This window comes from Somniosus microcephalus, chromosome 12 (genome assembly GCF_052327205.1).
Source record: "Somniosus microcephalus isolate GS21.2 chromosome 12, FLI_Smic_1.0, whole genome shotgun sequence".
NCBI lineage: Eukaryota > Metazoa > Chordata > Chondrichthyes > Squaliformes > Somniosidae > Somniosus > Somniosus microcephalus.
In genome coordinates, this window is record NC_140998.1 from 203,171,238 (window position 1) to 203,188,150 (window position 16,913).

Sequence of the window (16,913 nt, forward strand, 5' to 3'; positions counted from 1 at the left end):
CAGGTTTCTGCTAAAATCCATTTACAGATCACGAACCTAAGATGAACCAGTACAATCGGGCATCGTAATGGAATGGAATTGCTTCTTTATTGCCATCAAAATGTATTCCTTTTAAGAATGTAACCTGGTGAAGTTGTATTAATACAGAAGAAAATTGATTCTTCAATAAAAATAATCGGTTTCATCCAAATTTAAAAAAAATTGATATGAGGTAGCTTTGAAAATATGCCTGTGCACCAAAGAAAATGTGCGCCATTTTATGATCCTTCCAGAACCACCGTAAACTCTCGATGTCGACCTGGGGGCAAAGCCAAGTTTTTGGGTGGAGCATGATTGGGGCAAATTAAATTCTGAAACGGCATAAAAGATGAAGCAAACCAGGAGCGTAAATGGTCCGGCACGTAGAGCACATACGTTTAAATTTCCATGATATTTTGCACTGGTTCGGCCGAATTTCGCTATTTCACCTGGATGCATGGCCAGCTTTGCGGGCGGAGCCGGATTGGACACAATTCAATTTTAAATATAAACAAGCAGAAGTTCACATGTTGTCTGTCTTGATGGAGCGGAAAACTGATTGACTTGTCTAGTCATTTTTTTTTTGCCCAAATACACAATGGTTGCTCAAATCAAATTCGTCCATATAAATGATGGGTTAGAAATTGAGGTTGGCGCTGTACCTCCAGAGTATGCCTCTGACCCGCGGAACAATCACGAAATTACCTGCTGGTGTCCAGGCTGCGAAAATTTGCGGTCTCAGGCCTCACAGCGGAGGGCAGCTTAATGGCCCACGAATCCCAGAGGCACAGGCAGTGCGGTAGCGTACCTGGGATCACATGGGCCAGGTCCTCCAATGATAAAGGAGAATTCCATTGCAGTCATTTACGAAGGGAGTCCCCTAATGATCGGCAATGGAATCCCGAAATGTAAGACTTACATAATTAACAGAATGGGAATTTTATTCATAATTATCTTCATTCCACGAAACTCAATGGGCCGGAATTTACGTTGGCTTTAACGCCTAGGCCACCCTGAACCTTCAGTTTGGACCCCGCAAGTTCTGGGTTGCCACATGTGTTGCGCATGCACGCAAACTCGGAACTTGAGAACTGTCAAGTTACGCCTTAACAGATCGACCGAACCAACTGAGAAATCACATTCACTGGCACAGAGTTGGGCTATTTGCCAAATTACTGCCCAGCAATTGCCCACGAAGCACTGATGGCTGGTAAAAGCAGGTGCAGGGCCTGCTGACACTATCGTAGTGGTTAATATCAATCTTAAATTAAAAATTTTGAAATAAAAAATGATGCACATAAACTTAAAATTAGTTACTGCAAACATTGCCCCGGCTTTGAATGTGTAAAATTATTTTTCAAATAAATTATTTTTTTATTGTCTTTGGTGTGATTGAGGAACTTTTAGTTAAATTTGACAATCAGAACATTTATATATATTTCTCTAAATTGTTTCATTATTTGGGGATTCCACTTCATGTCCTCAGGGGTGTCCGTTGAGAAATGACTGCAATGGAATCTTCCAGTCTCATTGGATAATCGGGCCCACGTGATCCCAAGGACGCGCGCGAACCTCCTGCATCGCTGGTATTAGTGGGCCTCTAGCTAGCGTACGCCTGAAGGCCCAGGACCCGAACTCTCCGTGGCTGTGGAGCCAGCAGGTAAGTTCGGAAATATTTTGCAGGTTGGAGGTATACTCCGGAAGTACGACTCCGGCCCCAAATACAGTGCCAATAATTTATTTTTTTTGATAATCATTTCATACATTATTTAAACTATAATCCGGGCCAGTATTTGCATAATATTATTCAATACAGTGTATGCGCATAATGTCGGATTTTTAAATATTTTATTTAAGCCTTTGATATGCCCTTACGATGATGTAAAAAGGCCCTAAGCCTGCTTGCAAAAACCTTGACACCTAGGGGGGCAATTGTTGGCCAGTCGCGGGGCAAGTATCCCAAATCTGCGCCAGTGATTGCTTTATCGGAGCCCCCACGGTTACAGGCCGCAAGTTCCGGATTTCACATGCGGAAATCTGCAATTGTAGGGTATTTCAAAGGGATTACGACGGCATACTCTGCCATCTCAGACACCACAATTCAAGGGCTGACAACATAAAATTATTTGGATCTCACGGCAGAACGCGTCTATGCGCATAATTATGGATCTCTTTAAAATAGCACCTGATTTTTAGGCGCACCAGTAAGTAAAGTTATTTTCCCTGGCGTCTCATTGCAAGCCTTTTTTGTAATCTGGTCCCCGGCTCTGAGGGTTCAGATTGTGGGACAATGGGTTTCAGTAGATTAATCGATAAAGACGATGTAAGAAATGGTTTGTAAAATAGTTTTTTTCACAGAATAGAGAAAAATGTTGAAAAGTTACATTGATGAAAAATTCACACTCTCAACTGTATTTCAATGAACTCGACTTTGTGAACGTAGATCAAAACATGCGACCGATTTTCTGAACGATCTGCATTCTCAAAGTCCTTAATTTAATGCAATGGTGTTTGATTTACTTTACGTCATCAGATGTTTTAAAGCATTGTCAGTCTCAAGCCATCCCCGCTGACAGTATATCTCCTGTTAACTTTCAGTTCTGTTTAATTGCTGCATATTCGCAGGTCTCCTCATTTTGAATGTATAGTTCATGTTTGCGGAAGGTTGAGAAACTGACCGTCGCGTACACAATCTCGTCACCCTGAGCTGGTTTAGTCGATTGTGCGGTGCCACGACCAGCCTCTGTATATTGATCGTCCCTCTGTAACGGAAGGCATTTTAGTTACATATATAGTAATTGAAGATATCGAGCTGAACGCGATGGGGGTGTGCTGTCTGCACCAGAAGAAATCTAACTATTTTATCCCTGGTAAGTTTTTTTAATGGCCCTGATCCGTGAGATGAGCGTTGTTAAGTCGAGATAAAGGAAACAAACATCTTGCAATTGTATATCCGGACGAGTCGATAAGGCTGGGGTGTGGGACTAAATTGAAAACCACTTTGAACCAGCCAGCACAGGTACAACGGGCCGAATGGTCGCCTTCTGTCCTGTAAAATTCTATGGTTCTAAGGCTCAGAAATAGCACACTTGATCCGAGTCTTTAAAAATAGAGGTACCGATTACAAAAACAAGGAAGTTACGATGAACATTTTTAAATCAGTGGTTAGGATTCTGCTGGAGTATTGTGTCCAATTCTGTGCATCACACTGTCGGAAGGATGTCAAAGGTTTAGAGAGTGTACAGAGCAAATTGACTACAATTATAGGAGGGATGAAGTTCTGCACTTAAATGGAGAGTCTAGGAAAGCAGGGATTGTTCTCCATAGAGTAGCGAAGATTAATGGGAGATTAGAAATTGGTGATCAAAATTCTGCAGTAAGTCAGGAGAAACTGTTTCGACTGGCATGAGCGTCGCTAACCAGATAACACAGATTGAAGGTATTTGGGACAAGAAAAAAATGGGAGGTGAGAAGGTTTTTTTTTAACTCAGCGAGTTGTTAGGATCTGGAATGCGCTGTCTGAATGGGCTGTGGAAGCTGATTCAACAGTAACTTTCAAAAGGAAATTGAATATATGCGGGAACATGAAAACAAATCAAATCCGGGCTAAGGGAAAAGAACAGTACAGTGTGACTAATTGGTTAGCTCTTTCAAAGAGCCAGCACAGGCACCATGGGCTGAATGGCCTCTTCGGGGCATTATGATTCTATGATTAGTTAGACCTAAACGAAGTTATGCAGTTAATAACTTTTGAATTCCAGCCGCTGTTTTAGAAAAAAATGCAACACCCTGTTAATTAGCTGGTGTGCATTGAGGGGGGAATGTTTGCAAGGGCACTGGGAGAACTCTCTTTCATCCCCATAATCGGACTATGAGATTGTTTACCTCCAGAAGAAGAAACAAACGGGGACTTGTTTTAAAAACTAATCCTAAAAACGGGACTTCCGACAATGCTGCACTCCTTCAGTGCTGAAATGAAGTTCCAGCCTAGATTAGAAGTTGAAATGCTGGAGCGAAGCTTGAAGTCACAACCTTGTCAGTCAACTGTGAGGAATAAGGGGACCACACTGACAGCAAGATGCAATTCGGAAGTTGCACATAACCCTGCGTAACTGCAATGGTTATCCCCTCTGGGGTCGCTGACACTTTGTGATCTTGTTGGACATTTAACAGGTGAAACCTAATTTGAAGGGGGTAAGATGACATTGGAAACGCATTCGTATATTAAGAATTTGGTTTGCGAAGGAACGCCAAGCTGAGAAGTACTCCCTAATTGAATTTAGTAGGTCACTACATGTAGAGCCTGCAGCTACGCTGCACACTTAGCGACGTGAGGAGGCTAATCCTCCCTTAAAGGCCAACAATTTTCTAAAATTCCCGGTGATCTGCTGGGTGTTGCCCATTATGAGTCACTTGCTGGTTGACAGCACACCAAACATCCTACAATTTTCGCTCCAGCTTGGCATCACTTACCTCAGCGTTTACTGCGTTCTGCACCATACTGTAAATCACCAAATCATCGTGTGCTTCAGAGACACGTGCAGCTTCCCATTGTTTTTGCCTGAATAATAACAAATGCAAATGAGGCACTTCCCTTAATGAACTGGAATGTGTAGTGAAAGCGCACTGCGCCTGCGCGATGTAGATCAATAGAGACTTGTGTCTTTTACGTCTCCTGATTAGCACAAACCAGATCCGATACCCAATTCTTTTCAATTCCCAACTGCCTACATTTCAAAAGGGAACACGTTACTTTATCTATGATAAGCGGTAATGGCGCGGTGCTGATTGCTCTAGGTGAAATTTGAGTGCGATAAATAACGGACATAGGAGGTTTATTAATGATTTCAACACCTGCGTAAGTAGCAGATGCAAGAGTTTCAATGTGTAAACGCAGCATTATTAGATCGACGACTTCAACACATTGGAATTAGAATGCAGGAATAAACCAATATTCCTAATGAATGGTTTTGAGATCCTTCTTTCTTATCTCTGAAAGAAGCATGTTGCTATTGTTAAACATGGAATTGGCTTCTTTAATTATATCATGGTACATGAAGGGTTAAAAGGTAGCACCACTGATTCAGTGTGGTGGCTAATTTTGTTTCGGTTGTTGCCGAATCATTGGCTGTTGAGGGGCGTCACCTATCCGTGGAGCAACGTCATAGATTTCAATTGTAAACATCGCGCGAGCGTTATTGAAGGTTACATTTGATTGGCAGCGCATTGTAAACATAACTGGTTGTTATTTGAATTCACTTGGAGCCGCTCATCTTCCTGCAGGTAATTACCAGCCTGTCTATTAAAAGCAGGGAGTCTGTCTAGAGCTTTCAAAGAGAGCTAGTCAGATGAAATAGCTAAAGTCACTGGTCCACTCGCTGAAGGTAAGCATGCAGGTGCAGCAGGCGGCTAAGAAGGCAAATGGAATGTTGGCCTTCGTAGCGAGAAAATTCGAGTACAAGAACAAGGATGTCTTACTGCAGTTGTACAGGGCCTTGGTGAGACCACACCTTGAGTATTGTGTGCAGTTTTGGTCGCCCTACCTGAGGAAGGATGTTCTTGTCATGGAGGGAGTGCAGCGAAGATTCACCAGGCTGATACCTGGGATGGCAGGAATGACATATGAGGAGAGATTTGGTCGATTGGGCTTATACTCGCTGGAGTTTAGAAGAATGAAAGGGCATCTCATTGAAACTCATAAAACTTTAACAGGATTGGACAAACTGGATGCAGGAAGGATGTTCAGGATGGCCGTGGAGGCCAGAACCAGGGGTCACAGTCTAAAGATAAAGGGTAAGCCATTTAGGATAGAGATGAGGAGGAACTTCTTCACCCAGAGAGTGGTGAACCTGTGGCGTTCTCTACCACAGAAGGCAGTGGAGGCCAATTCGTTAAATATATTCAAGAAGGGTTTGGATATATTTCTTAAGGCTACAGGGATCAAGGGATATGGGGAGAAGGCAGGGGCAGGGTACTGAATTTGGATGATCAGCCATGATCTTATTGAATGGCGGAGCAGGCTCGAAGGGCCGATTGGCGTACTCCTGCTCCTATCTTCTATGTAAGAACAAGATAACAAATGCAACATAAATAATCCCTTATATCATACTTTAGTGCATCAGTCACAACCAATTTTCAAATATTATGTATACTTCTTGAGCCAAACTAACTTAACAACTAATGTAAACATATGTGTCACGTTACTTTTAATATTTGCTTTTTGTTTAACTGTTTGTTGGACTAGTTGATTGTTAATACTTAAGTATCAATTTGGTTATGCTGAGAGTCAGACATGGCAAGTCAGCTTGCGTTAGGGTGCCCCATAAAACCAGCAGCAGAACAAATTGAAAGGGATTTCTATGCCCATTCTTTGAGCATGCTGACAGCTATATTCAGATTACACGGGAGGTGTATAACACCCCCTGGCATATAGCGCCCCGGCGATCAGAAGTCCAAAAATTTCCAGCTTAAGCAGAAGGAAACAGACCCCAATAATGGAACAGGCAGAATGCACAGACAGCCTGATTCAAGCAGCCACTAATATTACTCTGTAGTTGAATCCAGGAGATGCGAGCAACTGGTCACGGGTGATTGACCCTCCTACTTTACGCACCGGTTTAGGCAGATGCACACTGTACTCATGGAAGATTAATTTAAAGGAGTTTTTGCCACACTGACTTTCTGATACAGGGTCACCTTTAAAACTACATTCTATGTAATAAAGTTCACACATACCTTCGTATCTTCAGCGTGACCTCGACTGCAATTAGAATAACAAGCCCAATGGTTCCTCCTCCTATTATGAGGACTGTTGTCCTGGTGAATATTCCTAAAATGTTGGTAAAAACCATTGCTTTACATTAGGTAATTGGGTTTACACAACAATCTTGGAAGCATATTTGTGAACGTGAGGAAGCAAGCTACCTTTATTTTCGGTTCACAAACTAATGGAAAATTAAATACTTCGCTTGTCTCAACCTGATCATCCTTGTGTAAAAGCATTGTATTCCTGTGTTGCGGCCTGGCGTACATTTGAAATAAATAATTTAAGATTTGCTGGTTTAAAAATCTTACTTGACAAATTAAGTTCAAATGGCAACCCACCCTCGGATAAACAGTTGGCATAATCAAATCAGATTATAGGCACGCCAAAGTCACCAGTTACACCGGTAAGATTTGAAATCTACAGCGATAATTCAATTTCGCTTAGATTTTTAATATAGGCTTTAAATACTCAAATGCGTCTGAACCCGATGGAAATGAACTTGTATATAATATACAAAAGGGTCGTTTGCTATCATGTTGTGAGAATAATTCGGATTCTCTAAAGTGTATATCTTAATTCAGAAAAATATGCTTTCCAAGATCACTGGCTATTTCTGGTGCTCCGGTAATTCCATCTTGTCTTTAAAATTTAAACCGAGCAAGTTTCAGAAGACTGAAAGTTAAAATGGATAATTCCGACCACATATTTCAGTTGGTGATTGACCACTGATTGAAAGTGGCCCTTACACTAATTCGAGAAAGTTTCAGTTTGGACATGCTGAATTGAGCTGGTATTTGCTGACACTAACACCGTTCAGTTAGTGACTGACCATGATGCACCAACTCCCTTATAGTATTAAATTACAGATAAATTTAACACGTACCCTTAGAGTGGAGCAGGTATTTGCTGACAGAATCACCGTGCTCGTTTGCTGCAACACATGAGATTAGGTTTCCGGTTCCAGTTGGGTGAGTGAATCTCAGGGAGCTCTCCACGAGATGACTGTTCACCGCCCAAGATATGATTTCCACATCTGACCTGTTCCCATTGAGGATTCTCTCATTGAGGCTCCATGTGATGTTTCCCGGTGGATTGGCGCTGATCCGGCAGCTACAATTAATCCTGTTCTCAGAGCTGGTGCAAGTCGGGCCTGCTAAAATTGTGGCGTTATCTGAAGAAAGATAGACTTCAGTATGAAAAGAATATGTCAAGCAGTTACAGTGGCCAAATACTATGAAATCACTTGCTGAACTAACCGTTATGACCCTGGCAGATTTTATTTTAATATGTAAAACATATGTTGCACGAGTTAATAGCTTATTAACTCGTCCAGCTATTTCACAATATATATTAATGATCTAGACGAGGGAACTAGATGTAATATCTCCAAGATTGCAGATGACACAAAGTTGGGTGGGCTTGCGTGCTGTGAGGAGGATGCCGAGAAACTCCAATATGATTTGGACAGGTTGGGTGATTGGGCAGAAGCATGGCAGATGCAATATAACGTGGAGAAATGCGAGATTATCCACTTTGGTGGCAAAAACAGGAAGGCAGATTATTATCTGAATGGCAATAGATTGGGAGAAAGGGAAGTGCAACGAGATCTGGGTGTCCTTGTGCACCAGTCACTGAAGGTAAGCATGCAGGTGCAGCAGGCGGTTAAGGAGGCAAATAGTATGTTGTCCTTCGTAGCGAGAGGGTTTGAGTACAGGAACAAGGATGTCTTGCTGCACTTGTACAGGGACTTGGTGAGACCACATCTTGAGTATTGTGTGCAGTTTTGGTCGCCTTATCTGAGGAAGAATGTTCTTGCCATGGAGGGAGTGCAGTGAAGATTCACAAGGCTGATACCTGGGATGGCAGGAATGAAGTATGAGGAGAGATTGGGTCGATTGGGCTTATACTCGCTGGAGTTTAGTAGAATGAGAGGGAATCTCATTGAAACTTATAAAATTCTAACAGGACTAGACAGAGTAGATGCAGTAAGGATGTTCCCGATGGTCGGGGAGTCCAGAACCAGGGGTCACAGTCTAAGGATAAGGGGTAAGCCATTTAGGACAGAGATGAGGAGGAATTTCTTCACCCAGAGTGTGGTGAACCTGTGGAATTCTCTACCACAGAAAGCAGTTGAGGTCACTTCATTAAATATATTCAAGAAAGAGTTGGATATATTTCTTAAGGCTAAAGGGATCAAGCGATATGGAGAGAAGGCAGGAACGGGGTACTGACTTTGGATGATCAGTCATGATCTCATTGAATGGCGGAGCAGGCTCGAGGCGCCGAATGGCCTACTCCTGCTCCTATCTTCTATGTTTCTATGTTTCTATTATATTTTCACTTATAACAGGGTAGTCCGTTAGGTACAACTTGATCTTGAATCCAATGAAAGTTCAGCCCAACCATCGTTTTCCTAACAGATATTGTGGGGGTTCCTCCGACGGAGGAAGCTCAGAGTGTTAATTATGTATAATATACCCACACACGTGTCTGACCCCTCTGTGTTTTAAAAGATCAATCGAAATAAATTTCTTCAAGAGGTGCATTTTTTAAACATTTTCCCTAGTAGTGAACTTTGAAGTGTTCTTTCTATAGATTTCAATGGACCGAGTCTCTCAATATGACATTGTTAGCCCAACATTAACACAAGTGACAGAAGTTGGGTTACCACCAATTACCAGATAGTTTTCGAAGAATTTGTGCTCATCAAATTGCTGCCTGTCAGTTCTAAGGATTGGAAAATTGTTTACTTCAGACTAACGGTATTAGTTATGAACAATTAAATATAGAGTACAGGTTCCAGTAAATGAGTGCTCCTATCGCAACCTCATGAATGTTCTGTAATACAGAGCGAGATGAACAGTTTCGTTTCCATTATTGGAACTATCGAGGTTGTTTTGCGCTATTTCCGCAGGAAGGGCTGTCACTATTCCAAACACATTGATATCGACGCCTTCCAGGAAGCAGGTAAGAGAAAACTGGAATTTAATACAGAGTTCGAGAATTGAAAGCCTACTGTCGATTTGAAAAATTAATACATACTTACATTGTACAGACATCTGCGTGGAGCTGTTTGCGGTGCGCAGGGCATTTTGAGCCACGCACCAATATACACCATCATCCTTAGAACTAATGTTATTGAATATCTGCTTTAGTTCACCAGTGGAAGACTTGCTGATCTCTTTACCATTTTTCACCCATCTTAAACTGAACGGAGGTTTCCACCCGGCCGTGCAGTATAATAATAATGAACTTCCTTCTACAGCTACTATAGAGGAGTTGACGGTTGGGATTTCCAGTCCATCTGAAACACACATTAATATAAAACGGGATTGCTGAATAAGCATTATTTAGCGCCTAAGTAATACATTATATTGTGTAAGCCGTCGGATATGAATTGCAATCTTTTAATTTTTCCTGTCCCGGAGTTTAAAGTCACAACTAAAACATATTTACTTCGAACAATAACCCCCTCCTCCCGTTTTCTCTGCTTGGTGGCGGGCGTACGTTGACACTGGTGCCTCATTCAGGCCAGTTAGAAAAGCAAATGGCATATCGGCCTTTATTGCATGGGGTTTGGAATACAAGAGTAAGAAAGTCTTACTACAAATGTACAATGCTTTGGTGACACCACTCCTGGTGTAATGGGCACACCTTTGGTCATCTGATCTGAGAAAGGACATATCTGCCTTAGAGGCGGTGCAACAAAAGTTCACTAGATTGATAGCAATACTGCAGATGTTGGACATCCGAAATAACAACACAAAATGCTGGAAAAACTCAGCAGGTCAGGCAACATCCGTGGAGAGAAATTTGAGTTGACGTTTCGGGTTGGACCCTTCTTCAAAACTGGAAAGAAAAGAAACTAGATCGAAGGCAGGGCACCTAATCCCAGCCTATTACCATCTCGTCTAGCTTCTAATCTCTTTTACTTCTTTTGTTTCTTTTATTCTTTTGACCGATCGCAGCCCTGCCTTCGATCTAGTTTCTTTTGTTTCCAGTTTTGAAGAAGGGTCCAACCCGAAACGTCAACTCAAATTTCTCTCCACGGATGTTGCCTGGCCTGCTGAGTTTTTCCAGCATTTTCTGTTGTTATTTCACTAGATTGATCACTGGGTTGCGAGAGTTGTCCTATGATGAGAGATGGAGTAGAGTGTACCTATACTCTGGAGTTCCGAAGAATGAGAGGTGAAACAGGCATTAATGCCACAGCAACATATACGATTCTGAGGGGGATTGATAGGTTAGATGCTGGGGGGTTCTTTACCCTGGCTGGAGAGTCTAAAACTAGGCGGCATAGTTTCTGATAAGGGTCAGCTACTTAAGGCTGAGATGAGGAGGCATTTCTTCACTCAGAGGGTAGTGCATCTTTGGTTCTCTCTGCCCCAACGGGCTGTGGATGCTGAGTCTTAGAATATATTCAAGGCTGAGATCGATAGATGTTAAATTCTAGGGGAATCAAGGGATATCAGGTTCGGGCGGGAAAGCGGAGTTGAGATCGAAAATCAGCCATGATCTTATTGAATGGCAGAGCAGGTTCTAAGGATCGTATAGCCTACTCTTGCTCCTAATTATTAAGTTATTATGTTATTATTAAGCCCAACCAGAGCTGAGATCTGGTGTCATAGCTTCAGATCCTAACACGGTGTGGCCTTTGCTGCTTCCATTTATGATGGACTAAACTCAGGACCTGATTGGAAGTCCTTAGAATAAAGATTAACAATCACGTAAAAAAATCTCTTGGAGGCACCATCATTGATGCATGGATATGAATGTTCCTCATGCGATCTGACTGACGAGAATTAGATGAGAGCCATTCCGATCCACTGATTATCGAAGTGAACTCGCTTGGTACAATAATAACAACAACATTTTGTATTTATACCGCTCCTTCAACGTAGTAAAACGTCCCAAAGTGCTTCACAGGAGGTTTATAAGATAAAATACATTGACACCGAGCCACATAAGGAGTAATTAGGGAAGGTGACCAGAAGCTTGGTCAAAGAGGTAGGTTTTAAGGAGCGTCTTCAAGGAGGAAAGAGAGGTAGAGAGGTGGAGAGGTCCAGGCAGGGTATCCCAGAGCTTAAGGCCTAGGCAACTGATGGCACAGCCCCAATGGTTGAGCGATTATAATCAGGGATGCGCAAGAGGGCAGAATTAGAGGAGCGCAGATATCTGTGGGGGGTTGTGGGGCTGGAGGAGATTACAGAGGTGATCGAGGCCATGGAGCGATTTGAAAACAAGGATAAGAATTTTCAAACGGAGGCGCTGCTTAACCGGGATCCAATGTAGTTCAGTGAGCACAGGGGTGATGGGTGAACGGGAGATGGGCAGCCGAGTTTTGGATGACATCATGGTTACATAGGGTAGAATGTGGGCGGCCAGCCAGGAATGCGTTGGAATAGTGAAATCTAGAGGTAACAAAGGCATGGATAAAGGTTTCAGCAGCGGATGAGCTAAGTCAAGGGCAGAGACGGGCGATGTTACAGGGGCTGAGCATTTCCTGATATATTCTTTGATGCGGTTTTAACCCCCAATAAATTAATTGTGGAAAAATACAAATCTTGAGCCAGTTGGACGACAGGTCAGTTTACTTTAGACCAGACACTTACATTTAATCTCCAAGGTAAGAGTTTGTTCAGAAGGAGTTGGGAGGCCATCAATTATAATTGTGCAGCCCAGCATTTTTCCGTGATGAGCATATGATGGAGTGAAGGTCAGCACGGATGAAACTGTCCGAGAACCAAAACGTTCATTGATCATTCCTGCTCCTTTTTGAATATCCCATGGAAGAGGAAGGGACACATTGTAATTAATCCACTTGAGTTGCATGTTGCCATTCGGGCAGTTGTGGGTGATGGAGCAGGTCAGTCGTGCAGTTTGTCCAGCGATCAATTCTCCATAACCTGAAATACGTGGCGTTTCTATTTAAACGGGAGAAAGCCAGCCTGTTAGGGACTAAATCTGAGAAGGACGCAACATGAAAATCACATTTTATTACTTTTTGTCTGGTGCGTGTTATACATAGATAGATACATAGAAGATAGGAGCAGGAGTAGGCCATTCGGCCCTTCGTGCCTGCTCCGCCATTCGATGAGATCATGGCTGATCCTTTAATTCAGTATCCCGTCCCCGCCTTCTCTCCGTAACCCTTAACCCCTTTTGCCCGTAGAAATATATCTAATTCCCTCTTAAATATATTTAATGAGCTGGCGTACACTGCCCTCTGTGGCAATGAGTTCCACAGGTTCACCACTCTCTGAGTGAAGAAATTCCCCCTCATCTCTGTCCTAAATGGTTTAGCCCTTATCCTTAAATTATGTCCTCTAGTTCTGTTCTCACCCGCCAAGGTGTTCAGCATTTTGAATTACTCTTTGCAGTTGTAATGTAGCTTTATGCCTCATCGGGTAACATATGGTCTCGCTTATTTAAGCATTAGTCGTTTTTTCTCCTAAATTATTTATATCATGGATATGATAGCTGTAGACCATTGAGACTTATAACATTCTAACAGGACTGGACATACTGGATGCAGCAAGGATATTCCCGATGGCCGGGGAGTCCAGAATCAGGGGTCACAGTCTAAGGATAAGAGGTAAGCCATTTAGGACAGAGATGAGGAGGAATTTCTTCACCCAGAGAGTGGTGAACCTGTGGAATTCTCTACCACAGAAGGCAGTGGAGGCCAATTCATTAAATATATTCAAGAAGGAGTTAGATATACTTCTTACGGCTAAAGGGATCAAGGGATATGGGGAGAAGGCAGGGACGAGTACTGAATTTGGATGATCAGCCATGATCTCATTGAATGGCGGAGCAGGCTCGAGGGGCCGAATGGCCTACTCCTGCTCTTATCTTCTATGTTTCTGTGTTCCTGTGAATCAATTTTGCCCGCTGGACTTAGAGTCGACGTTAACTCTTCAAATGTCACGAATATTTCATTCTCTCCTATGCCTTGTTCTGCACCAGTACTTACCTAATTGATGGTGATTAATGCAGACCCAGAGAGATCTCGATTCTGTTGTCAAGAAACGTCAATATAGAACGACAATGCTCAAGACATGGACAGACCAGACAAACGACGGGTAACACCACCTTGTGTGAGAGAACCGCGCCAGCCTCTTCGTGTGCAAATCTGAAGAAGGCTTCAGCAGAAATAGCACTTGTTGACGTGGGATTAGAATGAACAAATAAATCATAACTTGAACTGATCTTCACCTTACTCAAAAATTTACTTTTTAATTAAGATCTAATTAAAAGCGGGGTAAATGAGCGCTGGTAGGGAAAGGCACGATGAAAGACTGCATTAATTCAACGCCTTTTAACTTCTGGCGACGTCAAAAGACGCTTCACCAAAAAGTAACTTGAAACGTAATCAGGTAGCCATTGCCGAAGGTAAACACAGGAGACTATTGGAGCAAATTTTAAGAGGTTTGGAATTAAGGATGAGGTAGACATTGCAATACAAACTGTTTAGAATGGACGATGCAGTGAGTCGCCGTTGAGCGCAGTTGCTCAGAATAGTTGGATCTGAGTACGATGTCCCACAGGGTTGTGCTGTGGGATTGCTTCTACTCACTGTGTGAATCAATAATTTGGAGAAGGCGCTAAAGAGGCTGATGTCAACATTTCCCTGCAGGAATTAATTGGATTGCATCAGAATGAATATTGGGCGGGGTGTATAATGAGAGGCGCATCCAACATCACCAGATTTGAAACCCATGCCAAAGTTGGAAGTAGAACCCAGAGGAAATAACTAGAGAAGAAAAAGTAGTTACAAATGGATACTGGAGATATAGTAGAATGGGAACGTAAGAGGCAGATTTAATTAATGTTCAGAAATTTTGAGGTGGTAGATGTTAATTTGAATCATAGGAAGCTGGGAGATGTGGAAGAGCAGAAGAACTTGGGATCAGATTCATAAGAAAGAAAAAGCAGCACCTCCAGTGGAATAGTGCATGGAAATGTTTCTGGAGATCAGGGTTTAATGGCAAGAGACCTATAATATAATTTCGAGTTGTGTTGGAGATTCTACAGATAACAGTTCACAGTTGGAGTAAAAATGCGGGCAGTGGGCTCCAGTCTATAGGAAGGCTACAGGGCTGATTCGCGTAGTTTCTGGCTGGTATGAGAAAGTACAAATGCGAAGAAAGCGTTTAAAAATTGGACCAGATCATCTTAGGCTTAATCAGAATTTCGGATGATTTGACAGAAGTGCTTAAACTTATGAAGCCGCGGAGCAGCAAAGGTAGCATCAGGCTGAGGCAGAAGTTGAACTTACTGCCCGGGTCTGGAAGTAATGAGCAGCTGATTTCATTTTCAGGTTTAGAGCAACATCGTCAGTCTTACGTCCCGCAAAAGCATTACATAATCTGTCCTCGTGTGAACATTTCAGAATAGGATAGAAAGGTGTATGAAGGGAATTACAATAAAGGGATATTAGAACGGAGCAGGCACATGCGATTCGAAGAGTTGCCCATGTGAAGGACAAACAGCAACACGGACTGCCTGGGCCGAACGGCCTGTTTTACTGCTGTAATTTCTATATACTTCTGTGTTTAGTGTATGAACCACTGCGTCCCTTATCAGTATCCCTACACCCTGTGTTTCAACTACACTTTGAGATCGACCAGTGAAATTATAACACTTTTCCACTTTGCACATAGGTTGATTCATACGGAAGCACTGGAGTGAAAGTGTACAAAAGGAACAAATGGAATACTCACCTAAAACTGAAACAGAGACTTGAGAACGTTGAGTGCGACCTCTATTCGTATACCAGGCCGAAGGGAAATCGATTCTGATTTGGTATGTACCCTCATCACTCTTCCTGATATCCTTTATCAGGAGGGAACATTGTTTCTTTGCAGTATTGCCCTTGAACTCAGCTCTTCCACGATATTTATAATGTTGCCTGGAAGGATCTTTAGAATCATAGATAATGGAGAAACCGCGGTTACCAGGACCAGGCTCCCTCTTTAACCACGTCACACCAGCGATGCCTCTATAGGATGGATTATCAAACGTACACCCGATCTCTGCACATGAACCGTCCACCGCCGACACAACTTTTGGCATCACCACAGAGCATTGAACACTGCAAACAACTGAGAACAATATATTAGACATGCTTTAATTCCAAATATATTTCAACATCTTAAACATCCATTAATGTATTTTTTAATTGACAAATAATCGCCCATCGCAATAGCAATTAAAGTATAAGTGAACGTCTTTTCAAATTCAAGAAAAAGTACTGAATAAAATCCATTCACAATACCTGTTGAAATGGTCATAGGAATGCCTATTTGATGGGAGATTTATGAACCGGTAATATACATATTCAATACTCATCTAAAAACCGAGTATATATCCACTAACAGGTAAGCGAACGCCCAGTAAAAATGCGCTTAAAATATATATTAAAATATTGATCAAAAGAAATATTAAACATCTATTGATTAAACTTTGAATCACTCAACAAAGATGAAGTAAAATGTTCTTAAATCTGCATTACAATACTCGTTAAATATAATTTGAAAAGCCTGATATGTAAAGGTTATTTCAATAGCCTTTAAAAGCTATAAAACAGCAACAACGCACGCGTTAAACAATCCTGACATTCCTATTTCACAAGTTTTATATTCAATAACAAAAAATCATTCATATTCGGTATTTTCCTGTTCTTTTCCCACAAGATATAAATCACTTGCTGTAGAAATTGTAAAAAAAAATCAGAAATGTACCTTCTGTTAACATCATGAGCGACAGCAACACGCAACTCCCCATGGCTGGAAACTGCTGCCGATTTCACTGTCAAAATGAAGAACCCAGTTCACAATTAACGCTCTTCAGATTTCTGCATTCTTCTTTCCAGTCACATCTTGGATTTCTAGGCGAATCAGCATCAGACTATCGGAGAAGTTTGATTTGAGTCCTTCCGATCTATAGGAACGGTGCTCACTCACTCAGCTCCCTTGGTGAGGTAGGCAACTAGCACATCATGTGCATGGGCTGCGTGTGACCGACTGTTAATGACTATGATGTTATAGAATGTCAAACATTTGCTAAATAATACTTAATACAGAAACAGCATCTCACTCTCTCTGCCTTACAAACACACACAAAC

General features: G+C 42.1%; 1 protein-coding gene across 1 annotated transcript; it reads right to left on the reverse strand.

Annotated features, from left to right (window-relative positions):
- Positions 1–2,347: 2,347 nt before the first annotated feature.
- Positions 2,348–16,913, reverse strand: LOC147109916 (sialic acid-binding Ig-like lectin 13). The gene is made up of 8 exons (XM_086003940.1): positions 16,531–16,913; positions 15,511–15,891; positions 12,397–12,708; positions 9,831–10,088; positions 7,668–7,955; positions 6,754–6,847; positions 4,492–4,579; positions 2,348–2,780 (listed from the first exon to the last, which is right to left on the reverse strand). The coding sequence occupies exons 1-8, from the start codon at positions 16,571–16,573 to the stop codon at positions 2,613–2,615; spliced, it is 1,632 nt and encodes a 543-aa protein (XP_085860066.1). The 5' UTR covers positions 16,574–16,913; the 3' UTR covers positions 2,348–2,612.

Coding starts and splice junctions, on each gene's coding strand:
- LOC147109916 (XM_086003940.1), bottom strand. CDS start 16,573: ATGGGGAGTTGCGTGTTGCTGTCGCTCATGATGTTAACAGAAG. Junction 12,709..15,510: donor AGTCTCTGTTTCAGTTTTAG/GTGAGTATTCCA, acceptor CCGTTTAAATAG/AAACGCCACGTATTTCAGGT. Junction 7,956..9,830: donor CACGCAGATGTCTGTACAAT/GTAAGTATGTAT, acceptor ATCTTTCTTCAG/ATAACGCCACAATTTTAGCA.